At 44.0% G+C, this 22115-nt stretch overlaps 1 protein-coding gene across 1 annotated transcript in view; it reads right to left on the reverse strand.

The window, feature by feature from the left end:
- IPO7 (importin 7) overlaps positions 1-13756 on the reverse strand; it is a 52913-nt gene extending 39157 nt beyond the window's left edge. Inside the window, exon 1 of the mRNA XM_056850728.1 lies at positions 13663-13756. Within this exon, the coding sequence (XP_056706706.1) occupies positions 13663-13746 (84 nt within the window). The 5' untranslated portion in view covers positions 13747-13756. The remainder of the gene's footprint in view (positions 1-13662) is intronic.
- Between the last annotated feature and the right edge of the window lie 8359 nt (positions 13757-22115).

The following is a 22115-nucleotide window of genomic DNA, read 5'->3' on the forward strand; positions in this document are numbered from 1 at the left end:
CCACTCAGCCAAGAGTGGGTGATCTTCAGCCAATTGTTCCTTCAGTCCATTGTAAGGCTAAAATGGAGGAGGAGAACTAAGTTTACCACTCTGAGCTACATAGAGGCAAGGCAGGATAATAATGTAATAGAAAAAACGGAAATTCTTCAGGACTCTCAAGTAGGGATGTGCTTTCAGATATTTCAGTTCCAAACATATACCCAAAAAGTTTATTGGTTTTTTGGGTTTTTATTTAGATTAGGACAGATTAAGATAGACAGACACATACATATATACAGTGGGGAAGTTTGATTGTCACTATGTAAAATCCACATTCTAAATTCTAAATTGTGTTCATAAAAAACACACCTTTAAACCCCCCTTCAACTGAACCCTAGTTGCTGTGCAGCTTAGGGAGATGATGGTGGGGCTCAGCACCTCTCCGCACATTTCTGTACAGGGTGTCAAAAATGTTGTTCTTACCACTCTCATAAAGAAAAACCCACAAAGGTTATTGGGACAAGAAATGTTAGGAAAACAGATGAGTGTCTCAAATAAAACAAGCAAAACCTGCAAAGGCACCTAAAATGAAGTCCACGCAAGCTGAATTGTTGTGTTTCTTCTTTGCTACGGTGGGAGGGAACAGTGATGAACGGTAGCTGCTTTTCCTGAGGCTCCTCCTACAAGCCAGTGACAGTTATTGCCTGCAGAGAACTCAGGTGCCCTAAAATCCCTCTCTCTTACTTTCTGAGGTGAGGGTTTGTGTGTCTTGCCAGGTCTGTCTGGCTGCCTTGGACCCTCTGGTTTGATATTGGTTGTGTTGGGCATGCCACATTGGCCCTGGGCTCTGCTTGGCTTCTGTTGTTTGACACTGGCTTCTGTTGGGCTTGCAAGAGTGTCCCTTATTTGGCTTGGGCTCTCCTGATTCCAGAATATACCCAGGATGATACAATTTACACGAGTGATCCTAAAAGAGGTGCCCTACACTTGCTTCCTCACTGCCTTTCTTCCTAATGCCCTTTTAAGTTTAAATCTTCTCTTTGTCTTCTTACAGCCTTTTCTACTCTTGCCTTTGTCATCTTTCACATCCCTTCTATATCCCTCTTTCTCTCAATACCCTAGCCTTCATCTACCTCACACCACTTCCACAGGCAACTTCAAGATCAGAAACAGAGGCTTCCACTCTCAATAAGATTAGCAGCCTATTTGGATATAATTAACTTCATTATGCTGAAAATACTGGATTCTCTAATAGTGTATCATCATCCAATACTATGCCATACTAAAGATAATTGTGGACAAAACTTTTCACGTCAAAACAATAAACATATCCTTAAAATATATTATACGAGTCTACAGCATCCACAGGAATGATCTAATTCTGTAGATTGTTTAACATAATAATATTCATAAAACACATTCCAAGCAAAACACTGTCTTAAAAAGCATTTTACCCATGCTAAAACTGAAAATATTTCATTTTTTCCCCAGTCCTCTCCAAAATTCCAATTTTTTCCCATTAGAATTTTTTTTTGAAGTCTTTAGATAAAAATGGGGGGAAACCCTTTCCCCCTAGGTTGTCATGTCTCTAACTTCAAGTGTACTCAAAACATTACTAAGTCATCCTCTGAAGTCATAGCCAGAAGAAACAAAGGTCAGTTTTCTTTTTAGTTCTTGATTTGTAATTATGAAATGAGCCATCCAGGAGGGGAATCCTAGAACTGGATGATTCCAAGTGATGGGAGTTTATCTATGAGGGAAACACTACGCCCTCCAGCCACTAAGTAACATTACCCAAATTGGCTGTATTGACTCTGTCCCTAATGCATCACCTAAAAATTATCTCCAGCTTTGCTAATATGAGGGGACATCTCATTTTTCTTTGTTCTTGCTGTCAGCCAAGAAGGGAGCGTTAGGTTCTGATCAGTTGTGGACACAGACATAAATAACAGTTGTTTGTATTTTCAAAAGGAAAACTTATTTTTTCAAAAAGCCTCTAGTGGAACCACAGACCTTTCAATACCCAGCCCAGTCTAACTTACTTGCATAACACTGTAATGGATACAACCAGAAATATATGAGAACAATTGCTAGACCTGACCAAAAAAAAAAAAAAAATAATAATCACAGAATATGTCACTGTGTACAAAAACAAAGCTAGCCTGGCCTCCCACCGAAAGATACCTACAGCGCATTCCTGAGCCTCCAGGGCAAAAGACCTTAGGAAGCCAGAAAGGTGCTGTGCCGGCGCCCGGGCCACATACAGTGGTGTTACTGCCGGTCTTTGGCCGCTGGTGCGGCTGAGCCACCCCAGGACACTGGCGGGGCCTTCCGCAAGTGTCTTGCTGGTGTTGAGGCCCACGCCGGCGTCCCAGGTGTTCCAGAGGGCGGAGCTGCCATTAGGCAGCTCCCTATGCCCTTTTGGCTCCGAACACTGGTGGCCAGGACGGCGTTGCTGCGCCTGCTTTTTAGCAGGTGCAGCCTCGCTGTTTTCAATGGGGCTTTTAGCCCCAGGGAAAACAAAAAAAGCTTTTAAAAGGTTTTTTTTCGTCCTGGCGGCGTGCAGGGAACAGGTTAGGAGGCAGCACGGCCACGCCTCTTCCCTGCCGTCCCCACACGCCAGCAACTCAGGAATGCGCTGCAAAAAGTGAGTTCCGAAGTACAATACCCTTAGAAAGGAGCAAGAAAACAAAATAGTAACAAAATCATATGGCCTTGAGTAGATTAGAAGCTGCTTGACTCATATCCATAGATATTAGATGTGTTGAGGCCCAGGTGCATAAGCATGGCCAGAATGTCCAAGTTCACAGAAGTGACGATATGGTTCAGAGACAGAGCGTGTTGCCTGAGGGCCAAAAGATGTTCATATGTATGAGAAGCCTGCATTCACTATTTTTAAACAGTTCATTCTTGCTACTGTTTATTTTTAAGAAGTCTAACAGTTTTTATACATTTTAAGAAGACATTATAAGTCAATCTTGTGTGGTGCTTGAAGATATAAAATAATGAGTTAGCCAGCAATGCAATATCAAGTGGGACAGCTGTTGTTAGGAGATTATGTTTAAAAATCTATAAATGTGAGATGTTGAACTGACTGGGAGTCTCTTCTCAGAAGGGACTCCTTGCCTGTGACCTGCTTGTTTTGGGGGTAAGAAACTTTTATGGACTCATAATTGCTCACCTTTAATTATCTACGTCACAATTGCAGCTGGTATAGTTTCTGTTGATTTAGTCAATGTTAAGAATGCAACAGTTATGATTTAATACAGGCTTAAAATGGAAGCAGAGATTCTTTAATAGTATTGCTTGTGTACTATATACCCTTAATGAACCTGAAATGTTATTGAGGTGTACCTCCAGCCAGGAGTTAAATGATCTGATACAGGAAAGCTAACGAGATGCCTAGAGCTCCTTAAGTGCACACCTACATCTGAATCAGGCATGTCTAGAGTCATCCAGAACATCATCTTCTCTGTTCCATCTTAAGTCTATTACAAACAGGCTCAACCTTGGGTGCCCAGCTTCTGTTTTTAGGTTGGGTTTTATTCCCCTCTTCTTTCTTCCATCTTAAGTCTATTACAAACAGACTCAAGCTTTTCCAACATGCCCAGGAACCTCCTTCTCCCCCCCTCCCCACAATCTTTATTTTAGCTAAATCCAGGTAGAATACGTCTGTTAAACTTTAAAGTCTACATATGACTTTCATTTTAATAAAGGTACTGGCGCTCTTATTGCTATTTGCATTTCTTTTCCTAGCGGACCAACCACAATTACCTGCACTTTTCAATATATACTTGTATAGCTGAGAAGAATCTACTGTACAGTCAAGGAAGTATTTCTAAAAAGGGATATTGGTCCATAAAGGCTTCTAACTCACCACTAAAACTCACTGCAGTGAGCACATATGTGTGGAGAAACTAAGGTGACTCAATGTGAAATATTTTCCCTTTACCTTCAGATAAAGCTGAGTCATCCTAGGAACCGATTGCAAATTTAAGTTGTTTGGACTTAACATACTGCTCACCGGTGACTCACTTCATGGGCAATAAAAAGTGGTCTAGAGACAAGCAGCCATGAAATAAAAAGAAATATATTAAACAAAAATGCACAATGGCAAAACAACTCAAATCTTGGTTCAAATACGCAACCTGAATAGAGTAATGTAACTGATATGTTTGGCTGAAGGCAGATACTAGGCTTAAAGAAAAAGTTTCTCTCCTTTTCACTGAAAATGTATCCATCCTCAAAGACTCTAACAGGATTTCCTGGCTACGAAACCACCCAGGATTATGCAAGTATTGCAAGGCACTATGAGGGAAGTGTATCTTCATGGGCATATTTCTTTTTTCCAAGGTGCTGATTTACTCTGGGCTCCTGGAATTGTCATGGGCAACGATGTCATTGCAAAACAAACAGCAATTCTGGAAAAATTAACAGTGAACATTTTTAGGTAAAGGTACAAAATGCCATGCAGTGGACGCTGCCACATTCAGGTCAAACAGACTCTGTGACATCCTTTTGTATCAGCTGCTATTTGTGTCAAGAGTACACAAAGCTGAAGTTGTAAAATGCTTAATCAGGTAGAATGACATTCTCAGCTATATTAAGAATAAGGCTTTCATTTAAAGCTCATACATAGGGACGTCAGGCACATTGTGGCATAACCACAGTACCTTTATCAAATCTTGCATATAAACCCTTCACATAGCTGCCTGAAAATAGAAAACAGAGAGAAGCTGAGGGCAACCATTCCATAGCCATTCTGACATTTACTTTCACTGTTCAGGAACATTATTATGAACATTTGCTATGCTGATTTCAAATATCTTTATCTAATTTTTCTGCTGCAAAACGCCCTAAGTGGCTTACAAAATCACTGGGGGGGGGGAGTGCTGTCAAGTCACAGCTGACTTATAGTGGCCCCGCAGGGTTTTCAAGGTAAGAGATGTTTGGAGGTGGTTTGCCATTGCCTGCCTCTGTGTGGGCTGGCCCAAGGTCATCCATCTGGCTTCAAGTGGGGAATCGAACCCAGTTCTCCAGATTAGAGTCAACGGCTCCACTATTCCACTTTTCTTTTTCCTTTACTATATTTGACTTAAGCAGCGGCTAGATGGCCATCTGTCAGCAATGCTGATTCTATGACTTTAGGCGGTTCACGAGAGGGAGGGTATCTTGGCCATCTTCTGGGCATGGAGTAGGGGTCACTGGGGGTGTGTGGGGGAGGTAGTTGTGAATTTCTTGCATTGTGCAGGGGGTTGGACTAGATGACCCTGGTGGTCCCTTCCAACTCTACGATTCTGACTTTTAGCTTTTTTCCTCGTGTAAACTAACCCACACATTCATATCAGCTGCTGAAGTACCCAGAATTTTAGATGCCAGCATATTTATTTTCTTCTTTGTACTCTTGTGTATGGTTTATTAATCAATAGGAAAGGGGAAAACTGAGGAAATGTGTGTTTTTCTATGGTGTGATCATATGGCAATCCATTGGCATATCACAGTTCACAAACTGATGACCAATGATGGGATCCACCTTCCTTGTGAAAATCTTCTGTCCAAGTCATACCTGCTCTATACATCAAATAGTGTTAATTTATATTAGCATGTCATGTCCAAGAAGAATACTGTAATAATTTTAGAAAAAACGACACACAAACACATATATTAAACATTATATAAAGGCATGTTTATAAGACGCATAAATGAAACACATAAATCTTGGAGGAAAGTGGCGTTCTTATTCTAAATCTCTGGCATCAGTAAAAAACAGGACATTCATACTATAATGGTGTTCCCAAGAATAAAATAAAGTTAAACATCTAATAGATGCATGTTGAAGCCTCTTTTTCTTTGTTGATATTAAAAAGATAACAACCCTACAGTTTTTCCCCTCAGCATTACATGCTAGGTGCCAATAGGTGCCAATGGGTACCATGGTGCCCACCAAGTGTTTTCAGAAAGTAGATGGGGCTTTTGCTCCCACTGGAGATTTGATTGGCCATTAAGATTTTTTAAAATGTTGTTTTCACAACAGCTGCCAGCACAGCACAAGGATCTTCACTGTGTGACTGAAGGTAAACAGAAGCAGCCATTTTGTGGCTGGCTCCACCTCCCATGGCAGCCATTTTGTGGCGGCCCTTTTGTGGCTGCAACCACTGTCTCAGAGTTTGAAAGGTGCCCCCAGGCTCAACTGAATATGCGACTATGGGGGACCCCCCAGGTTTGCAGAAACATTTAAAATCTTTAAGGGGGGGGTTCTAAAAAAATCTCAAAACAGAACATTTGTCTGTGTTTGTGTAGAATGCCATTGCTGACTCCTCAGCAGGAACTCCATGTGCTGGAAAGGCAGTGGCATTGCTGCAGGCGGGGTAGGAGCAGGAACCCCTGTCTGTAGCCTCATCATTGCTACTGAGGCAGCAGGAGGAGAACAGCTGCCACCCCCTCCATCGCTTCCTCTCCAGTAGCAGCACTGTGGGCAATAGGAGGAAGTAGGAATGTCATTGCTGGTGTTGCCACCACTGCCAGGCCCGCCATTGCTGCCTCTTCAGTGTCAATGATATGGGCAAAGGGAGGAACTCCACCTGTGTCCAGGCCCACCATCGCTACCTCTCCAGCAACGGCACTACAAGTGGGGGGAGGGAACCAGCATTGCTGCCATCCCCACTGTTACTTCCTCCCCAGAGACAGAGTGTGTGACAGCAGGTATTGAGGGAGGGATAGCATGTGTGTTTGTGAGGAGAGAGAGAGAAGGGCTGGGGGGAGGGAAGGAAGCAAAGGTCGGGGAAGTGGGATGCTGCAGTGAGCAAGGCTGAAGGTTGGGGAAGTGGGATGCTGCAGTGAGCAAGGCTGAATGGTAGATGTAGACGAAGATGCCAGATGGAGAGAAGAACCCACTGCCACCATGCTCCCTTTCACCCACCCATGTCCCCATCACAATCATCTCCTCCTCCGTGCCACTAGGAGGGAAACGGGAGGGGGTGGTTTGGGCTGCCACCCCTGCTCTCTCCTTCCCCTCCTAGCTGCCTGGAGGGAAAGAACAGGGTAGCTGGATATGGCAGACATTCAGTGCCAGTGATGTTTGGGCTAGGAGGCATCAGCAGTGTTTGAGCTGGGAGACAGCCTGCAGCCACCTGGACTCCCATCCAGCCCAGACACTGCCAGCACTCAGCAGCTACCTCTGCAAACTACCCTACTCTTTCCCACATAACAGGAGAATTTCCCTTCCAGTTTCTTCATCATCCACACTTGTTTAACTTCTAATACAGGCTTTCAAAACATTTTTAAAGTTAGGCTATTTATATTATTTAAATTATCCATTGGGAGGAAACAAGGGGTGGCAGAGGAATGAGCTAGCAGACTGAATGTTTCAACTGGTTACTGAAGACCAATAAATATTTTCTCGTTCTAATTTAGATCAGCATGAAAGAGACAAATATATAATTTGCTTTTGGTGTCTCAAGATGGAAAAAAATAAGGGTTTCTGGTGTGTGTATCCAAGTCCTCTCTCTTATCAGGGATTCCCCCCACCCCCAACAATATGAAAGTCTCCAAAAAATATCCACACTACTGTACCCACATTACAATCAAACCAGAACTACTGGTGTAACTTGTACACGCATGCATGTGTAAAGTGCAATTAAGTCGCAGCTGATTTATGGAGACCCCAGCAAGGCGTTTTCAAGGCAAGTGTGAAGCAGAGGTGGTTTGGTTTGCCATTGTCTTCCTTGGTGGTCTCCCTTCCAACTACAGACACTGCTTAGCTTCCAAGATCAGGCTATACCATGCCGTCTTCCTGCCTTCTGTACATGCATAACCACCAAAAATTATTTGTTCTAGTAAAACAAGTTTTTTAAAAGGTACAGATATGTGGATATGGGGCATGATCATGTTAGGAAGACTTATATAATCACTAACATCAGACAATAGCCAAAATATGCCTAAGTCACTCATGAAACCACACTCTGGATGTCTGGATGAAAACCAGAATCAGCTACATTACAGTTATCAGTGATCAGGGCTATGGCAGGACATATCAAAACTGTTTGTAGAGTTAGCTTCTGCTAATAACTTTGGAGGACTGCTCTGAGACAAGAGGGTAAAATAACCTCTGTTCACTACCACCAAAACATTTTTCCCTTTGGGTTTGCAGCATTACATTGGGCAAGGTACTGGGGCAAATGCTTCCTGTGACCACAAACTACAAACTGCCTTGACAATGAAGTATCCCTGCAAAGCTGACGTCTTTCAGAAAGACAGGTTGCTCTCACACAAGCCAGCAACAGGACTTATTTAAGCTTCCTCCAACTAGTATGGAAATTCATACCTCCCCACGGTACTCAATCGTGGGGACTTTGTCAGCCCCTCCCACCCTATCATCCCCTCCAAGGCTGTAATCGTGTCATATCATCACCCATTCTATTGAATTATTTCCCATCATATTTTATTATCACCCTCCCGCTGCTTTTGTTCTTGGTCACCTTCGAACCTTACTAAAAGCTGTCTCTTATGCAAAATTCTATCATCCTTTAATTTTAAATCTGCCATTCTCGGCCACTACTCCCAACATTAGTCTGATGTTATTCACCTCTCATCAACCACAATATTTTTGGCTGTGGCTGTTTCCACTATTCATGTCCTATCCATAGGCCGGAAGGAGAAACGGCAAAGACCATTTATCTCTGTGTTTTGTACCAAGCTTTATTTTGGCTCTACACTACCACCAACAGCAGCAAGTCACTTAATTTATCACTATACTGATCCACATCTTACTGGAACAAATACATCTGGACACTTATTTAGGCAAGAGGAATCCCATCAAAAAGTGGCAGTAGGATCTAATATGATCTAATAAGGTTGCACATCTTACTGCCAAACCAGGGTTGACAAGTGCCTGGCGGAAAATTATCCTGTCCCTTTAAGAGAGGTTTAACAGGATGTTATTCACCAGGTGATATTATTTACTTCCATGCCATGAACATAAGAGCCCTGCTGGATCAGACCTGTGGTCCATCGAGTCCAGCATTATGGCCAACCAGTTACTCTGAAGAGCCAACAACAGGCCACAGAGGCTAAGGCCTTCCCCCTTATGTTGCCTCCTGGTACTCATATTTAGAGGTTTACTGCATCCAAATGATGAGGTTCCCTTTAGTGACCATGGCTAATAGCCACGGATAGGCCTGTCCTCCATGAATTGGCCTACTCCCTTATAAATCTGTCAGTGCCTGTGACCATCACTACATCCTCTAGCAGCAAATTCCACATCTTAATCACTTCTTGTGTAAAGAAATATTGAATAGAATCAGCTGCCCATTTCTACACATTAAAACCTCTATTAAAGGGATAGGACTTTTTTCCTTAGGCCTGTTGTCAACTCTATTGCCACCACATATCAGAAGTTCAAGGTAAGAAAGTCTGTCCTACAATTCCAATAGGAAACCATTAATACTTTTTGCTTGAATACAGCACACCATTTATTCCATGTTACTTTTCTAAGATATGTTATCCCTTCGAGGCACATATAGAATGTCATTGTCACAATACTTTCTCTTATAAGCACTAGAGTAGTATATACAGAGTTATCACCATCAAGACACCATCCTGAAACCAACACATTTAGGACAATCTGAGGTTGGAGTGGAGTGCACAGCATATCACTAAGCTCCCAGTAGTGGTTAAGTGCTGAAGAGCTGTTACTTGGCTTCACTGGTAGGAGTATATTGCAGTTTTAGCCTTGCCACTTGCAAGCATCACCACTCCGCTCAACCCCATCGTCAGAACACAGTATTCCCACTGCACACTGCAAATATTAATGTATTAGAATGGAACAGTGTCCTCAACATATGAACAAAGCTCTGCCTAATGTCAGCATGAGAGCAAGCGTGGTCTAGTGGTCAGTACTAGGCAAGAATCTGGAAGACCCATGTTTGAATTGCTACTTTGCCATGGAAGCTCACAGCGTGATCTTGGGTCAGTTACTTTCTCTCAGCCTCACCTACTTCAAGGAGCTGTTGCTGTGAAGCCAAAATGGAAAAGGGGAGAATGATGTAAGCTGTTTGAGAAATGTGTGGTATGTACGGTATATCTAATAAATGTCGGTACATCAGAATCATTTCACCTAAAAGACTGAAGAAACAAAGCTAATAGCACATACAGTTAACTTTCTACTTTGATTTAAACACCACTTAGCTAATAATTAGAACAAAAATCTAGATACAATAAAACTTTAGGAAACTGTTATATAATATACATTAAACGCAGGATAAAAGGTCACACTGCTTCTCCAACTGTCACCTATATTATGCACATATATCACTTATTTGTAACCTGCTTCAGTAGCATTATTTATCAAAACTAGGACCTGTAAAAGGAAAAAAGGATATATTTGGAACATAATTTTAACAATTCCCCCCCATCTCTCTACAATTGTTCATGAGATCAAAACTGTTTTAACATATGCCAGGACAATAGGTTGTGCTTTAAAAATAAACACAATATGCTTATGCACTTTCTACTGTGCATTTTTTAAAAATAATCAGCATGATTTCTGCTGTAGCACTATTTATCCACTCAGCACATATGCTGAATATACGAATAATGAGGCACTATAGGCATTCACAGCCATATATAACTCTTTTTGGATAATGTAATAAGTATGTGCCTATCAGAGTATTCAAAGTTACAAAAAAAATAAAAAAATCATAAATCAGCATATTTTCCAGAATTGCATGCATGAAATTGTCATTTTATTAAACAGGAAACAACTGAGCTTGAGTATAACTGTGAAAGTACATGTTTTTATGACAGACCAAGTACACTATAATAGCAAAATGTATACCTTAAAATAAACCCACCATATACATGACAAGTTTTTACACGCTTTAAGAGTTTTAAAACTTCAAGATACCTAGAAAAGGCAACCTCCCCGATCCACTTTCACTTGTAGCAATGACACAATCACTCCATGAACACATCTGCTGACAAATCCGAGCTCCAACATGGGATTTGGCAACTAGCATATCTCCCCAATGAAGTCACTTTTTGCATTTTCTGAGCTCTAAAACTGTTGTGAGCGCTACTGACTCACTTATATGGTGATGACTCACTATTCTACCTTCTTGTTTCCAGACACCACAAACACCAAGTAATAACCTGTTTTATATGCAAGTACCATAATTCATTCTGCCTCAGATGATATGGCCATCCCAAGCATCTAAAATGCCCAGTGCCGGCTCTTTCTCCCTCTGACAGTACAATAGTACCCTCATGTACTAGCCCAAACTTTACAGCCTCATATGAAGCTGGCACACGCTGTTCAATTACTGATGCATCTAAAACCCAGTATTGTTTCCTGTGCTTGGCAGCAGCTCTCCAAGGGATCTTTCCCAGCACTACTCCCCAATATCATTTTTTAGCTAGAGATACCAGGGATGATGCCTGGAACCTTCTTTATATACATCATGTATCTACCACTGAGCCATGGTCTCAGTGTGTTACTAATGCCATCACGCCAGCCTGAGAGAAGCTATAAAGCAGCACGATGCGGCCATTCAAAAAGAACACAAGGAAAGATGGCTCACTTGGCCAAATGTTTATTGTATTAGCTAAAAAGTATGCTCCAAGGTGGATGTAAATTTAACAGCAAAACCGGTAAGAGCCCATGCTTAAGCAATAAATGGATTGGTCTAACAAGCCTCCATTACAATTTATTTCCTCAACTAAGTTTGAAAAGCCACTCTCTCCTTCCTGTCTAATCTTTAAACTAGAGCTCTCCCAGATGGTTTATTATTCCTCATCTGCAGTGGCCTGTATAAATATATAGGTCACACAAACAACAAATAAGGGGAAAGCATTGCATGCACGTCTGCATTTTAAGGAAGTCACACAAACCAGGGAGTGAACCTCCATCTGTCACTCCCATACTATTTTCCATTGCATCACAGCTTTCAAGTTACATTTGTATGTTGTCTGCCTCAAGACTGCAAACTTTTCAACGTAAGGGTTCTACTCAATTAGCTTAATTTCATATAATTCTAAATAATATTGTAGCTTTAAGCACTCAAAACACTTAATTCCATATTGACAGTCTTCTGCTAATACTTTCAACTCTGAGAAGCAGACGATCGCTGTATAGTAATTCAACAAACGGTGACTCTAAGTTTTAAACTTAGACTTCAGGGACACCTTATTTTTGTTCGTAAGAGATCTCCTCTCCAAACCCTGCTGAGGAAATTTTGAGCTTAAAAGGGAAACTGCACGTAAAGGAAAACAAACTATACGCATGATCTCAAACAGCTTCTAAGACACAAAGTGCATTCCTAAGGAGAGGTACTCCAGTCTAAATCCATTCCTTTTAATGGGCTTAGACTGGAGTAACTCTTTTTAGGAATGCACTGAAAGTTCTCTAACCAGCCATTCTCTTGCAGACAGTAGAAGTTTGGGCTGCCATTATGGAACTATTTAAGAACAGAGTGACAGTGGGGGTTACCGCACTTGTATTCCCAGCGATGTATTAAGAGTTTGAAAATGTTATAAAAAATACCGTCCGCACTTTCTATGTATTCCCAGCGATGTATTAAGAGTTTGAAAACATTATAAAAAAATACTGTTTGCACTTTGTTTGGCCCCTTTAGCTGTGAAGACGTCTTCCAACCATTTATAAGCCATGGTATCCAAAAACCCTTTCAAAGCGATGTTTTTTTTTAATAACATTTTCAAACTCTTAATACATCGCTGGGAATACAAAGTGCGGTAACCCCCAGCAGGTCCTCAGACCCACAAATCGCTTCAAATCTCCTCCTGCACTCTTCTTATCCCTCCCAACACCCCCCTTTTACTTTAACTGTTGTATCTGAAGAAGTGAGCTGTGGCTGACGAAAGCTCATCCCCTGCCAGAAAATATTCTTGTTAGTCTTGAAGGTGCTACTGGACTCTTGCTCTTTGCTAACCTAAAAAGCCTTAAGTCGTGCCCATATATGGACTAATAACACCCGAGCCTACTGCTTGGGAATATTTTAACCATCCGTGTTTTGTGTGTGTTTTGTACCGAAAAGGGCCCATTTTAAACTCCCTTCGTGTCACCCACGAGCGTCTCCGCCTCCCCGCCCGGGGAAGCGGCGGCGGCGGGACGGCGACGACTTCCAGCCCCCCTCGCCGCCCTTCGACTAGCGCGGATGCGGCCTCCACACAAGGCTCGAGGGAAGCGGGAAGGCGGCCTGACAGCGGGGATCGGCCATTGTCAAGGCCTTCCCTTCCACCCCTGCCTAGCAAGGCCTCCCCTTCCACGCCGCCGCCGCCGCCTACTTCCCTCTTCCTGCCCACGTTTCCCTTCCCAGAGGGGAAACTCCACGCGGCCGGAGGCTCATCGCCGCCCCCCCCACTCCGGCCCTTCAGCGAGAGTCACCCGCGCCGCCCCCTGCCGCTCCCCCCCCCCGGCGAGGGCAGCCCCTTGCCCTTCCCCGCTCCCCGCGCCTGGAGGTGACCTCCCTCGTTCCCCACACGCTCCCTGCCTTCGCCTCCGCTCCCCTCACGCCGCCCGCCGCACGTGTGCCTCCCCCCCCCCAACGGCCTCCCCGACCCCTGACCCCCTCCGCGGGTTCAGGGCCGGCTATGGCAACCGGCGCCGGGCCTTGTCGCGAGGGCCGAGCCGGCTGCCGGCGCAGGCCGCGCGGCCGCCTTCGCCCTCACCTCGCTGAGCTGCCGCTCGGCCGCCTCCCGCAGCGCGGGGTCCATTGTGCCCCGCAGGGCCTCGATGATGGTGTTGGGGTCCATGGCCGAGGGCCAGGGCGGGCCGGGCGACGCGACGGCGGGCGGGAGCGGAGGCGGCGGCGGCAGCAGCAGCGCCGCTCGATGCGCACATGGACCCGCCGTTCCACAGCGGCAGGGCAGCGGCGCGAAAGGAGGAGAGGAGCGCCAAGGCCCCGGATAGAGCTGCTCGCCGCCGCCGCTGGGAGGCCGACGCCTTCCGTTTCTGCCCTTGCCGCCGCCGGGAGGCATCACGGGAATTGTAGTCCGTCTCGAGGGAGGGGGCGCGGGGAAACAGCCTCGAGCGCCTGTTCTCGGGCGCTTCAAGTGGGGCTTATGGTATTCCTCGCTCGGTGTTGGTGAGTGTTCAGGTCAGGGCCGGCGCTACCGTTAGGCGGGCTAGGGGGTCGCCTAGGCCGCAGATCTCAGAGGGGGCGCACAACTGGCCTGAGATGAAGAGTTTCTAAACAAATTAGTTTCTTGAAAAAAATGAAACTGACAATTTATATTGGTTCTTGTAGGTTATCCGGGCTGTGTGACCGTGGTCTTGGAATTTTCTTTCCTGACGTTTCGCCAGCAGCTGTGGCAGGCCTCTGCAGAGGAGTCACACTGAAGGGCAGTAGTCAAAAAGGGCAAGAGCCCAGTAGCACCTTAAAGACTAACAAAAATATTTTCTGGTAGGGTATGAGCTTTCGTGAGCCACAGCTCACTTCTTCAGATACAGCTAGTGTGTAGGAAGAGTAACATATAGTCAGAAAGAGGTTGGGTTTGAGCTGAGTACTGTCCTGCAAAAGTAATGTGCTAATCATTGTCCTGTAAGTATCAAGATAACGTGCTAATGAGGGTGTGGTATGTTAATATGGAACCAGTGTATCCTGAAGTGATCTGTTAATGAGTGAAATCCAAAGCTAATCTGCATGGCTATTGTTGACTGTTGTCTTTGTTAGTCTATTAGCTTTGGATTTCACACATTAACAGATCACTTCAGGATACATTGGTTCCATATTAACATACCACACCCTCATTAGCACGTTATCTTGATACTTACAGGACAATGATTAGCACATTACTTTTGCAGGACAGTACTCAGCTCAAACCCAACCTCTTTCTGACTATATGTTACTCTTCCTACACACTTGACACTGACCTTCAGTGTTACTCCTCTGAAGATGCCGGCCACAGTTGCTGGCGAAATGTCAGGAAAGAAAATTCCAAGACCACGGTTACACAGCCGTTCTTGTAACCTACAAGAACCAACGAACTCTGACCGTGAAAGCCTTCAACAATATTTTGACAATTTATATATTTATTTTAAGTAGGGTGGCCAACCTCCAGGTACTATGCTGAAAATAACGTAGTTACCAATAAACAACAGCACGTGGCTCTGAGATTACAAACAACTCAAATACAATGATATAAGGTACTGTAATCTTCATCAATAAATCAAACCATATTATATACATAAACGGAAAGCAAAGGGTCCCATTAATTCCTATTGATTTATTGATGAGCATTACATGAATGAAGATTGCAGTACCTTATATCATTGTATTTGAGTTATTTGTAATCTCAGAGCCACGTGCTGTTGTTTATTGGTAACCTCCAGGTACTATCCGGAGATCTGCTGCTATTTAGGGTTGCCAACTGCCAGGTAGTAGCAGGAGATCTCCTGCTAATTCAACTGATCACCAGCCAATAGAGATCAGATCACCTGGAGAAAAATGGCCACTGCGACAATTGAAGTCTATGGCAATTGAAGTCCCTCCCCAAACCCTGCCCTCCTCAGGCTCCGCCCCCAAGCCCTCCGGCTGGTGGTAAAGAGGGACCTGGCAACCCTACAGCTGATCTCCAGCCAATAGAAATCTGTTCACCTGGAGAAAATGGCCACTTTGGCAATTGGACTCTATGGCACTGAAGTCCCTCCTCCCCAAACCCTGACCTCTTCAGGCTCCACCCCTAAAACCTCCCACTGGTTGCCAAGAGGGACCTCTTAACCCTAATTTTAAGACAAGTGCCACAACAGTGCTATGGAACAGAATTAATTATAACATCTTATAAAACATTCTGTGCTTTTATTTTTTTCTACATCTGTTTTTCAAAACTGGTTAGCAATGGGGGGGGGCACAAGTAGTTAGCCTTGCCTAGGGCGCAAAAATAACTGGCACCGGCCCTGGTTAAGGTTAAGACTGCTGCCAGATGTGCTGGAAAGAGAACATCACTTGTTTACAAAGAGAGAAGAAAAGCATATATCACAATGTTAATCATTATTCTAAAGCATTATTAAAAATAGAATTTGTCAAGATTATAGAAGGGCAAGCCCTGCTGAGCAAAACCCAACATGGCTTCTGTAAAGGTAGGTCCTGTCTCACTAAGCTTTTAGAGTTTTTTTGAAAGTATCGGTAAAGCATGTGGACAGGAATGAGCCTGTGGACACTGTGTATTCAGGTTTCCAAAAGGCTTTTGACAAAGGCCCCCAACAAAGACTGTTAAGCAAACTTCATAGTCATGGGATAAGAGGACAAGTCCTCTTAAGGATTGAGAGCTGGCTGAAATATAGGAAGCAGAGAGTAGGAATCAATGGTCAGTTCTCACAATGGAGGGATGTGAGCAGTGGGGAGCCTCAGGGATCTGTGTTGGGACCAGAGCTTTTCAACCTGTTCATCAATGACTTGGAATTGGGGGTGAACAGCGAGTTGGCCAAGTTTGCAGATGACACCAAATTATTTAGGGTGGTTAAAACAAGACCAGACTGTGAAGAGCTCCAAAAGGATCTCTACAAACTAGACGAAAGAGCATTAAAATGGCAAATGCAATTCAAGGTGAGCAAGTGTCTGGATAGAGTTGTTAGACCCACAGATCATTATCCTTCTTATTCATGTGGGAACAAACTATACTGCCCTGCACAGCCCAGAAAGTATTAAAAGGGACTATACAGCTTTGGGTAAAAAGGTGAAGGAACTGGGAGCACAGGTTGTGTTTTCGTCGGTTCTTCCGCAGATTGGGAAGAGAACAAAAAATTCTGGAAATAAATGAGTGACTGCGTCGATGGTGTCGCCAGGAAAGGTTTGGTTTTTTGGACCATGGCTTACGCTACCTGGATAATGCTCTTCTGTCCGGAGATGGCTTGCACCTCACAAAGGTAGGTAAAAATGTGTTCGGCCACAGCCTTGCAAGCCTGATAAGGAGGGCTTTAAACTAAATCTTCCGGGGGAGCGAGACGTCAATTTAAAGCCTCAAGTGAGGACAATAACTGCAAATATAGATATGAATAATCTGCAGAGGGTAAAACATATGCAAGGAAAGACCGTTCAAAAACTTAATAATGGGACGGAAACAATCTTAAATAGGCTGCCAAGAAGAAGGACCTGTGATCTAAGATGTCTCTACACTAATGCACAGAGCATGGGAAATAAGCAAGATGAACTAGAACTTTTAATAATACAAAGCAAATATGATATAATAGGCATTACGGAAACCTGGTGGGACGAGTCTCATGATTGGAATGTATGTATTGAAGGGTATAACCTATTTCGGAGAAATAGACCAAATCGGAAGTGGGGAGGAGTGGTATTATATGTTAGGGATGATTACACCTGCGAGGATATCCAGGACTTAAACACTGTAACCCAGCCTGAAACCATCTGGGTAAAAATTAAGGGGGAGAAAAATAGTGATGTCATTGTGGGGGTATATTATAGACCCCCAAGCAGATGATGCTTTCCTGGAACAGATGTTCAAACATTCAAAAAAGAAAAATGTAGTAGTAATGGGAGATTGCAATTATCCTGACATCTGTTGGAAGGCTAACTGCCAAAACAACTAGGTCTGACAAATTCCTCACTTCCCTTGCAGACAACTTCATAGTCCAATAAGTGGAAGAAGCGACAAGGGGAACAGCCATTTTGGATCTGATCTTAACCAATAATGATGACTTGATTTATGGGATAGAAGGAGTGGGATCTTTGGGTGGGAGTAACCATGTTCTCCTGGAGTTTGTTATACAGCAGAAAGGAGAAGCAAGAAATAGTCAAACATGTATTCTAGACTTTAAGAAAGCTGATTTCAATAAATTTAGGGAACTACTGGGTGTGATCCCTTGGGTGAGAATATTGAATGAGAAGGGAGTACATGAAGGATGGGAAAAATCTAAAAAGGGAGCTACTGAAGGCACAATTTCAATCAATTCCCATGAGGAGAAAAAAAGGTAGAGGTTTGAAGCAACCAGGGTGGATGTCTAAAGAACTTTAGGTTGAGATAGGATTTAAGAAAGGAATGTACAAGAAGTGGAAAAAGGGAGAAATCAACAAAGAGGAATTCAAACAAGTAGCTGGCACATGTAGGGAGAAAGTCAGGAAGGCTAAAGCGCAGAATGAGCTCCGGCTAGCCAGGGAAGTTAAAAACAACAAAAAGGGGTTTTTTGGTTATGTCCATAACAAAAGAAGATCAAGGTAATGATTGGGTCATTGCGTGGAGAGGACGGTGAGTTTTTAACAGGGGAGGCAGAAAAGGCAGAATTACTTAACTCCTTTTTTGTATCAGTCTTCTCCCAAAAGGGGAATAGTGCTCAACCTGGGAATAATGGAGCAGAGGATGCAATAGGGGAATTACAGCATAGTGTAGACACTGAGATAGTACGGGAATACCTGGCTACTCTCAATGAATTCAAGTCTCTGGGGCCAGACGAACTGCATCCAAGGGTATTAGAAGAACTGGCAGAAGTGATTTCAGAACCACTGGCAATAATCTTTGAGAATTCATGGAGAACAGGAGAAGTTCCAGCAGACTGGAGGAGGGCAAATGTGGTCCCCATCTTTAAAAGGGGGGGGGAGAAATCCCAAATAATTATCGCCCAGTCATCCTGACATCAATACCAGGTAAAATACTAGAGCAGATAATTAAACAGACGGTCTGTAAGCACTTAGAAAGAAATGCCGTGATCACTGACAGTCAACATGGGTTTCTCAAAAACAGGTCATGCCAAACTAATATCTTTTTTTGAAAGAGTGACAAGTATGGTAGATGAAGGGAATGCTGTAGATGTAGTGTACCTTGATTTCAGTAAAGCCTTTGATCAAGTCCCCCATGAACTTCTTGAAACAAAGCTAGTAAAATGTGGGCTGGACACTGCTCCTGTTAGGTGGATTGGTAATTGGTTGACCAACCGAACCCAAAGGGTGCTCATTAATGGCACAACTTCATCCTGGAGAGGAGTGACCAGTGGGGTGCCACAGGGGTCTGTCCTGGGACCGGTACTATTTAATATTTTTATAAATGACTTGGATGATGGGATAGAGAGCATGCTAATCAAATTTGCAGATGACACCAAGTTAGGAGGGGTAGTTAATACCCCGGAGGATAGGGTCAGAGTTCAGAATGACCTTGATAGACTGGAGAGCTGCGCCATAAGCAATAAAATGGATTTCAATAGGGAGAAGTGTAAAGTACTTCACCTATGCAGAAACAACATAAGGCACAGGTACAGGATGGGAGAGAGTTGGCTTAACAACACTACATGTGAAAGAGATCTGGGAGCCTTAGTGGACCACAAACTGAACATGAGTCAACAGTGTGATAAGGCGGCTAAGAAGGCCAATGCAATTCTGGGCTGCATCAATAGGAGTATTGTGTCTAGATCAAGGGAAGTAATACTACCACTGTATTCTGCATAGGTCAGACCTCACTTGGAATACTGTGTCCAGTTTTGGACTCCACAATTTAAGAAGGATGTTGACAAGTTGGAGCGTGTCCAGAGGAGGGCGACCAGAATGGTCAAAGGTCTGGAATCCATGCCCTATGAGGAGAGACTTAGGGAGTTGGTTTGTTTAATTTGGAGAAGAGAAAGTTGAGGGGAGACATGATAGCCATGTTTAAATATTTGAGGGGATGTCATGTTGATGAGGGAACTGGCTTGTTCTCTGTTGCTCCAGAGACTAGGACACCTGCTTATCTTTTTGGCAAATTTTATAGAATTCCTGTGGAGCAATGAATTTACTTCTGCCGCTATGACCAAGTCAAAGCTATTGAGCACTATGTTTTATATTGTCCTCTTTATGGAAATATAAGAAATAAACTGCTGCATCAGTTCATTATTAATTGTTCAGATTATGATGAGGAGTGCTTTAAATTTTATTGGCAGATGCACTCCCTTATGTTACTTTTCAAATGAGCACAATCCAGAAGGGGAGGGTAGATCCAGGATGGCCAGGAGCAGCGGAGCCACGCCTCTTCCTCAGAGGCTTTCCGGATGCTGGGGAAGGAAAAAAACCCACCCTTGTGTGCTCCATATTTGTAAATAAAGCAGATATTTCAAAGATACCAAAAGTCTCCAGTGCACTGTTTTCAAAAGGGAACCAACACATTTTAACACCTGTAATTTTCTACTGCTTAGAAAAGTGGGGCACACCCAACAGTATGTTTTCACAAGAACACCAGAAAAGAATTATAACTACTCCTTCTAACAGTAAGCCTGATAGACCACTGCCTTATCAGTAGTGGAGCAAACCAAGGTCACAGACAGACATGGTAGGAGGTTCACCATACAAACAACCATTGGAGGCACCGAAGCGGTGCAGGGCAGCAACCTGAGAAAAGCCAACAGGAATTGTTGGCACCCATCACCGCCTCCTAGACCCACGCAGCTTCTGGAGCCCATCCCAAACTCTGCAAGGGAACTATAGGTGGGAGGAGGCTTACCCCTCCTCCATGTCACCAGTTGAGTCCAGGACAGGCTGCATATGTGCCACCTCTGGCACTCATCCTGGATTCTGCAGTGACATGGAGAGGAGGAAGTTTCTTCCCTGTCCATGTTGCCACTTCTCTAGATCATATTGGGGCAGCATGGCAGAAAGGCACTTGGAGGAGCCAAATGTACCCAACCATGCAGAAAAATATTGGTTGGTAAATAAAGAATACCCCCCACCCCGGTCCATTGCTTCCAGAAACTATGAAATGTTGAGGGAAGCTGAACATCAGTTAAACAGAGGAAGAAGATGCGATTGGCCTACTGAAGCCCCTAATGGCTCACCATATCCCAGAATGGGAGCTTAGCCCATGCTTGGACTCAACCTCACCTCCCCATGAGCTGGGATACTTACTTGGTCCACGGTGGGAGGGAAAGGTGCCAGGGAACAGGCTGCTTGCATAAGGCAGACATGAGAATCTACAGGAGTCAGCCGGCAGTGATCAAAAAGTGATACCTGGACCAAGGAAACAAGCGAGGCCAGGCCAGACCTAGGTGAAGGGGCTATTGGGTGAATGGGGAGGGGTGGATGCTTGGCTCCTCAAGATAGAGGAGGTGGGAGTAAGACCAGGGAGGGAAATAAAAGGCAGGTTTCACAGGTAGGCCAGGGAGGAAGAAACCAGCCCAATGCCAGAGAGGGAGGCAGAGCCCTGCTCCAAGGGTGGAGAGACCTGTCTTCCTCAGCCGGCATCTTACCTTCCCCAGTTCTGAGGCCTGAGGAGCCCCAACATGGAAGGCATGCCAGCAGAAAGGGTGTGTGTGCTCACATTAGGGTTAAGGAGCTTTATTTTATATTATTAATTCATTCTACAAATTTGTATGAAAATATGGATTCCAATATATATTACAAAAGAGTTCCTGTTTTCAAGATAATTTCTAACATTATGTGTGCTTTCTTTAACTTTTCCTAATAGGATTGCCAACCTCCAGGTGGGGCCTGGAGATCTCTGAGAATTACAACTTACCTCCAGACTACAGAGATCCGTTCCCCTGGAGAAAATGGCTGCTTTGGAAGGTGAAACCTATGGCATTATACCCTGGTGAACTCTTTTTCCCCGTCCCCAAGCTCCACCACAAAATCTCCAATAATTTCCCAACCCTGGGTTGGCAACCCTATTCCCTAATCTAACCAAATGTTCCAGCTGAGCTATACAGAAGGCCTTTTGTATCTTCTAGTCCATCGTTCATAGATGGATCTTCACTATCTCTCTGTTCTAGTTCATGTGAGTTATGACATTGCACTGTGGATGAAAAGGATGCAGTTCTAAACTGGAACTAATCGGTTATTTCTGCTAAAACCAATCTGGTGGTATGTGCATGAGTTCATCCTTAAAGCTGAATAAAATAGATTCCTAGATTATTCCCAAGGAGCCTGGTGGTGCAGAGTGGTAAGCTGCAGTACTGCAGTCCAAGCTCTGCTCACAACCTGAGTTTGATCCCAATGGAAGTTGGTTTCAGGTAGCTCAAGGTTGACTCAGCCTTCCATCCTTCCTAGGTCGGTCAAATGAGTCCCCAGCTTGCTGGGGGTAAAGGGAAGATGACCGGGGAAGGCACTGGCAAACCACCCCGTAAATAAAGTCTACCTAGTAAACATCGGGATATGATGTCACCCCATGGGTCAGGAATGACCCCGTGCTTGCACAGGGGACCTTTACCT

The sequence above is a fragment of the Euleptes europaea genome, chromosome 6, assembly GCF_029931775.1.
Source record: "Euleptes europaea isolate rEulEur1 chromosome 6, rEulEur1.hap1, whole genome shotgun sequence".
Taxonomy (NCBI): Eukaryota; Metazoa; Chordata; class Lepidosauria; order Squamata; family Sphaerodactylidae; genus Euleptes; species Euleptes europaea.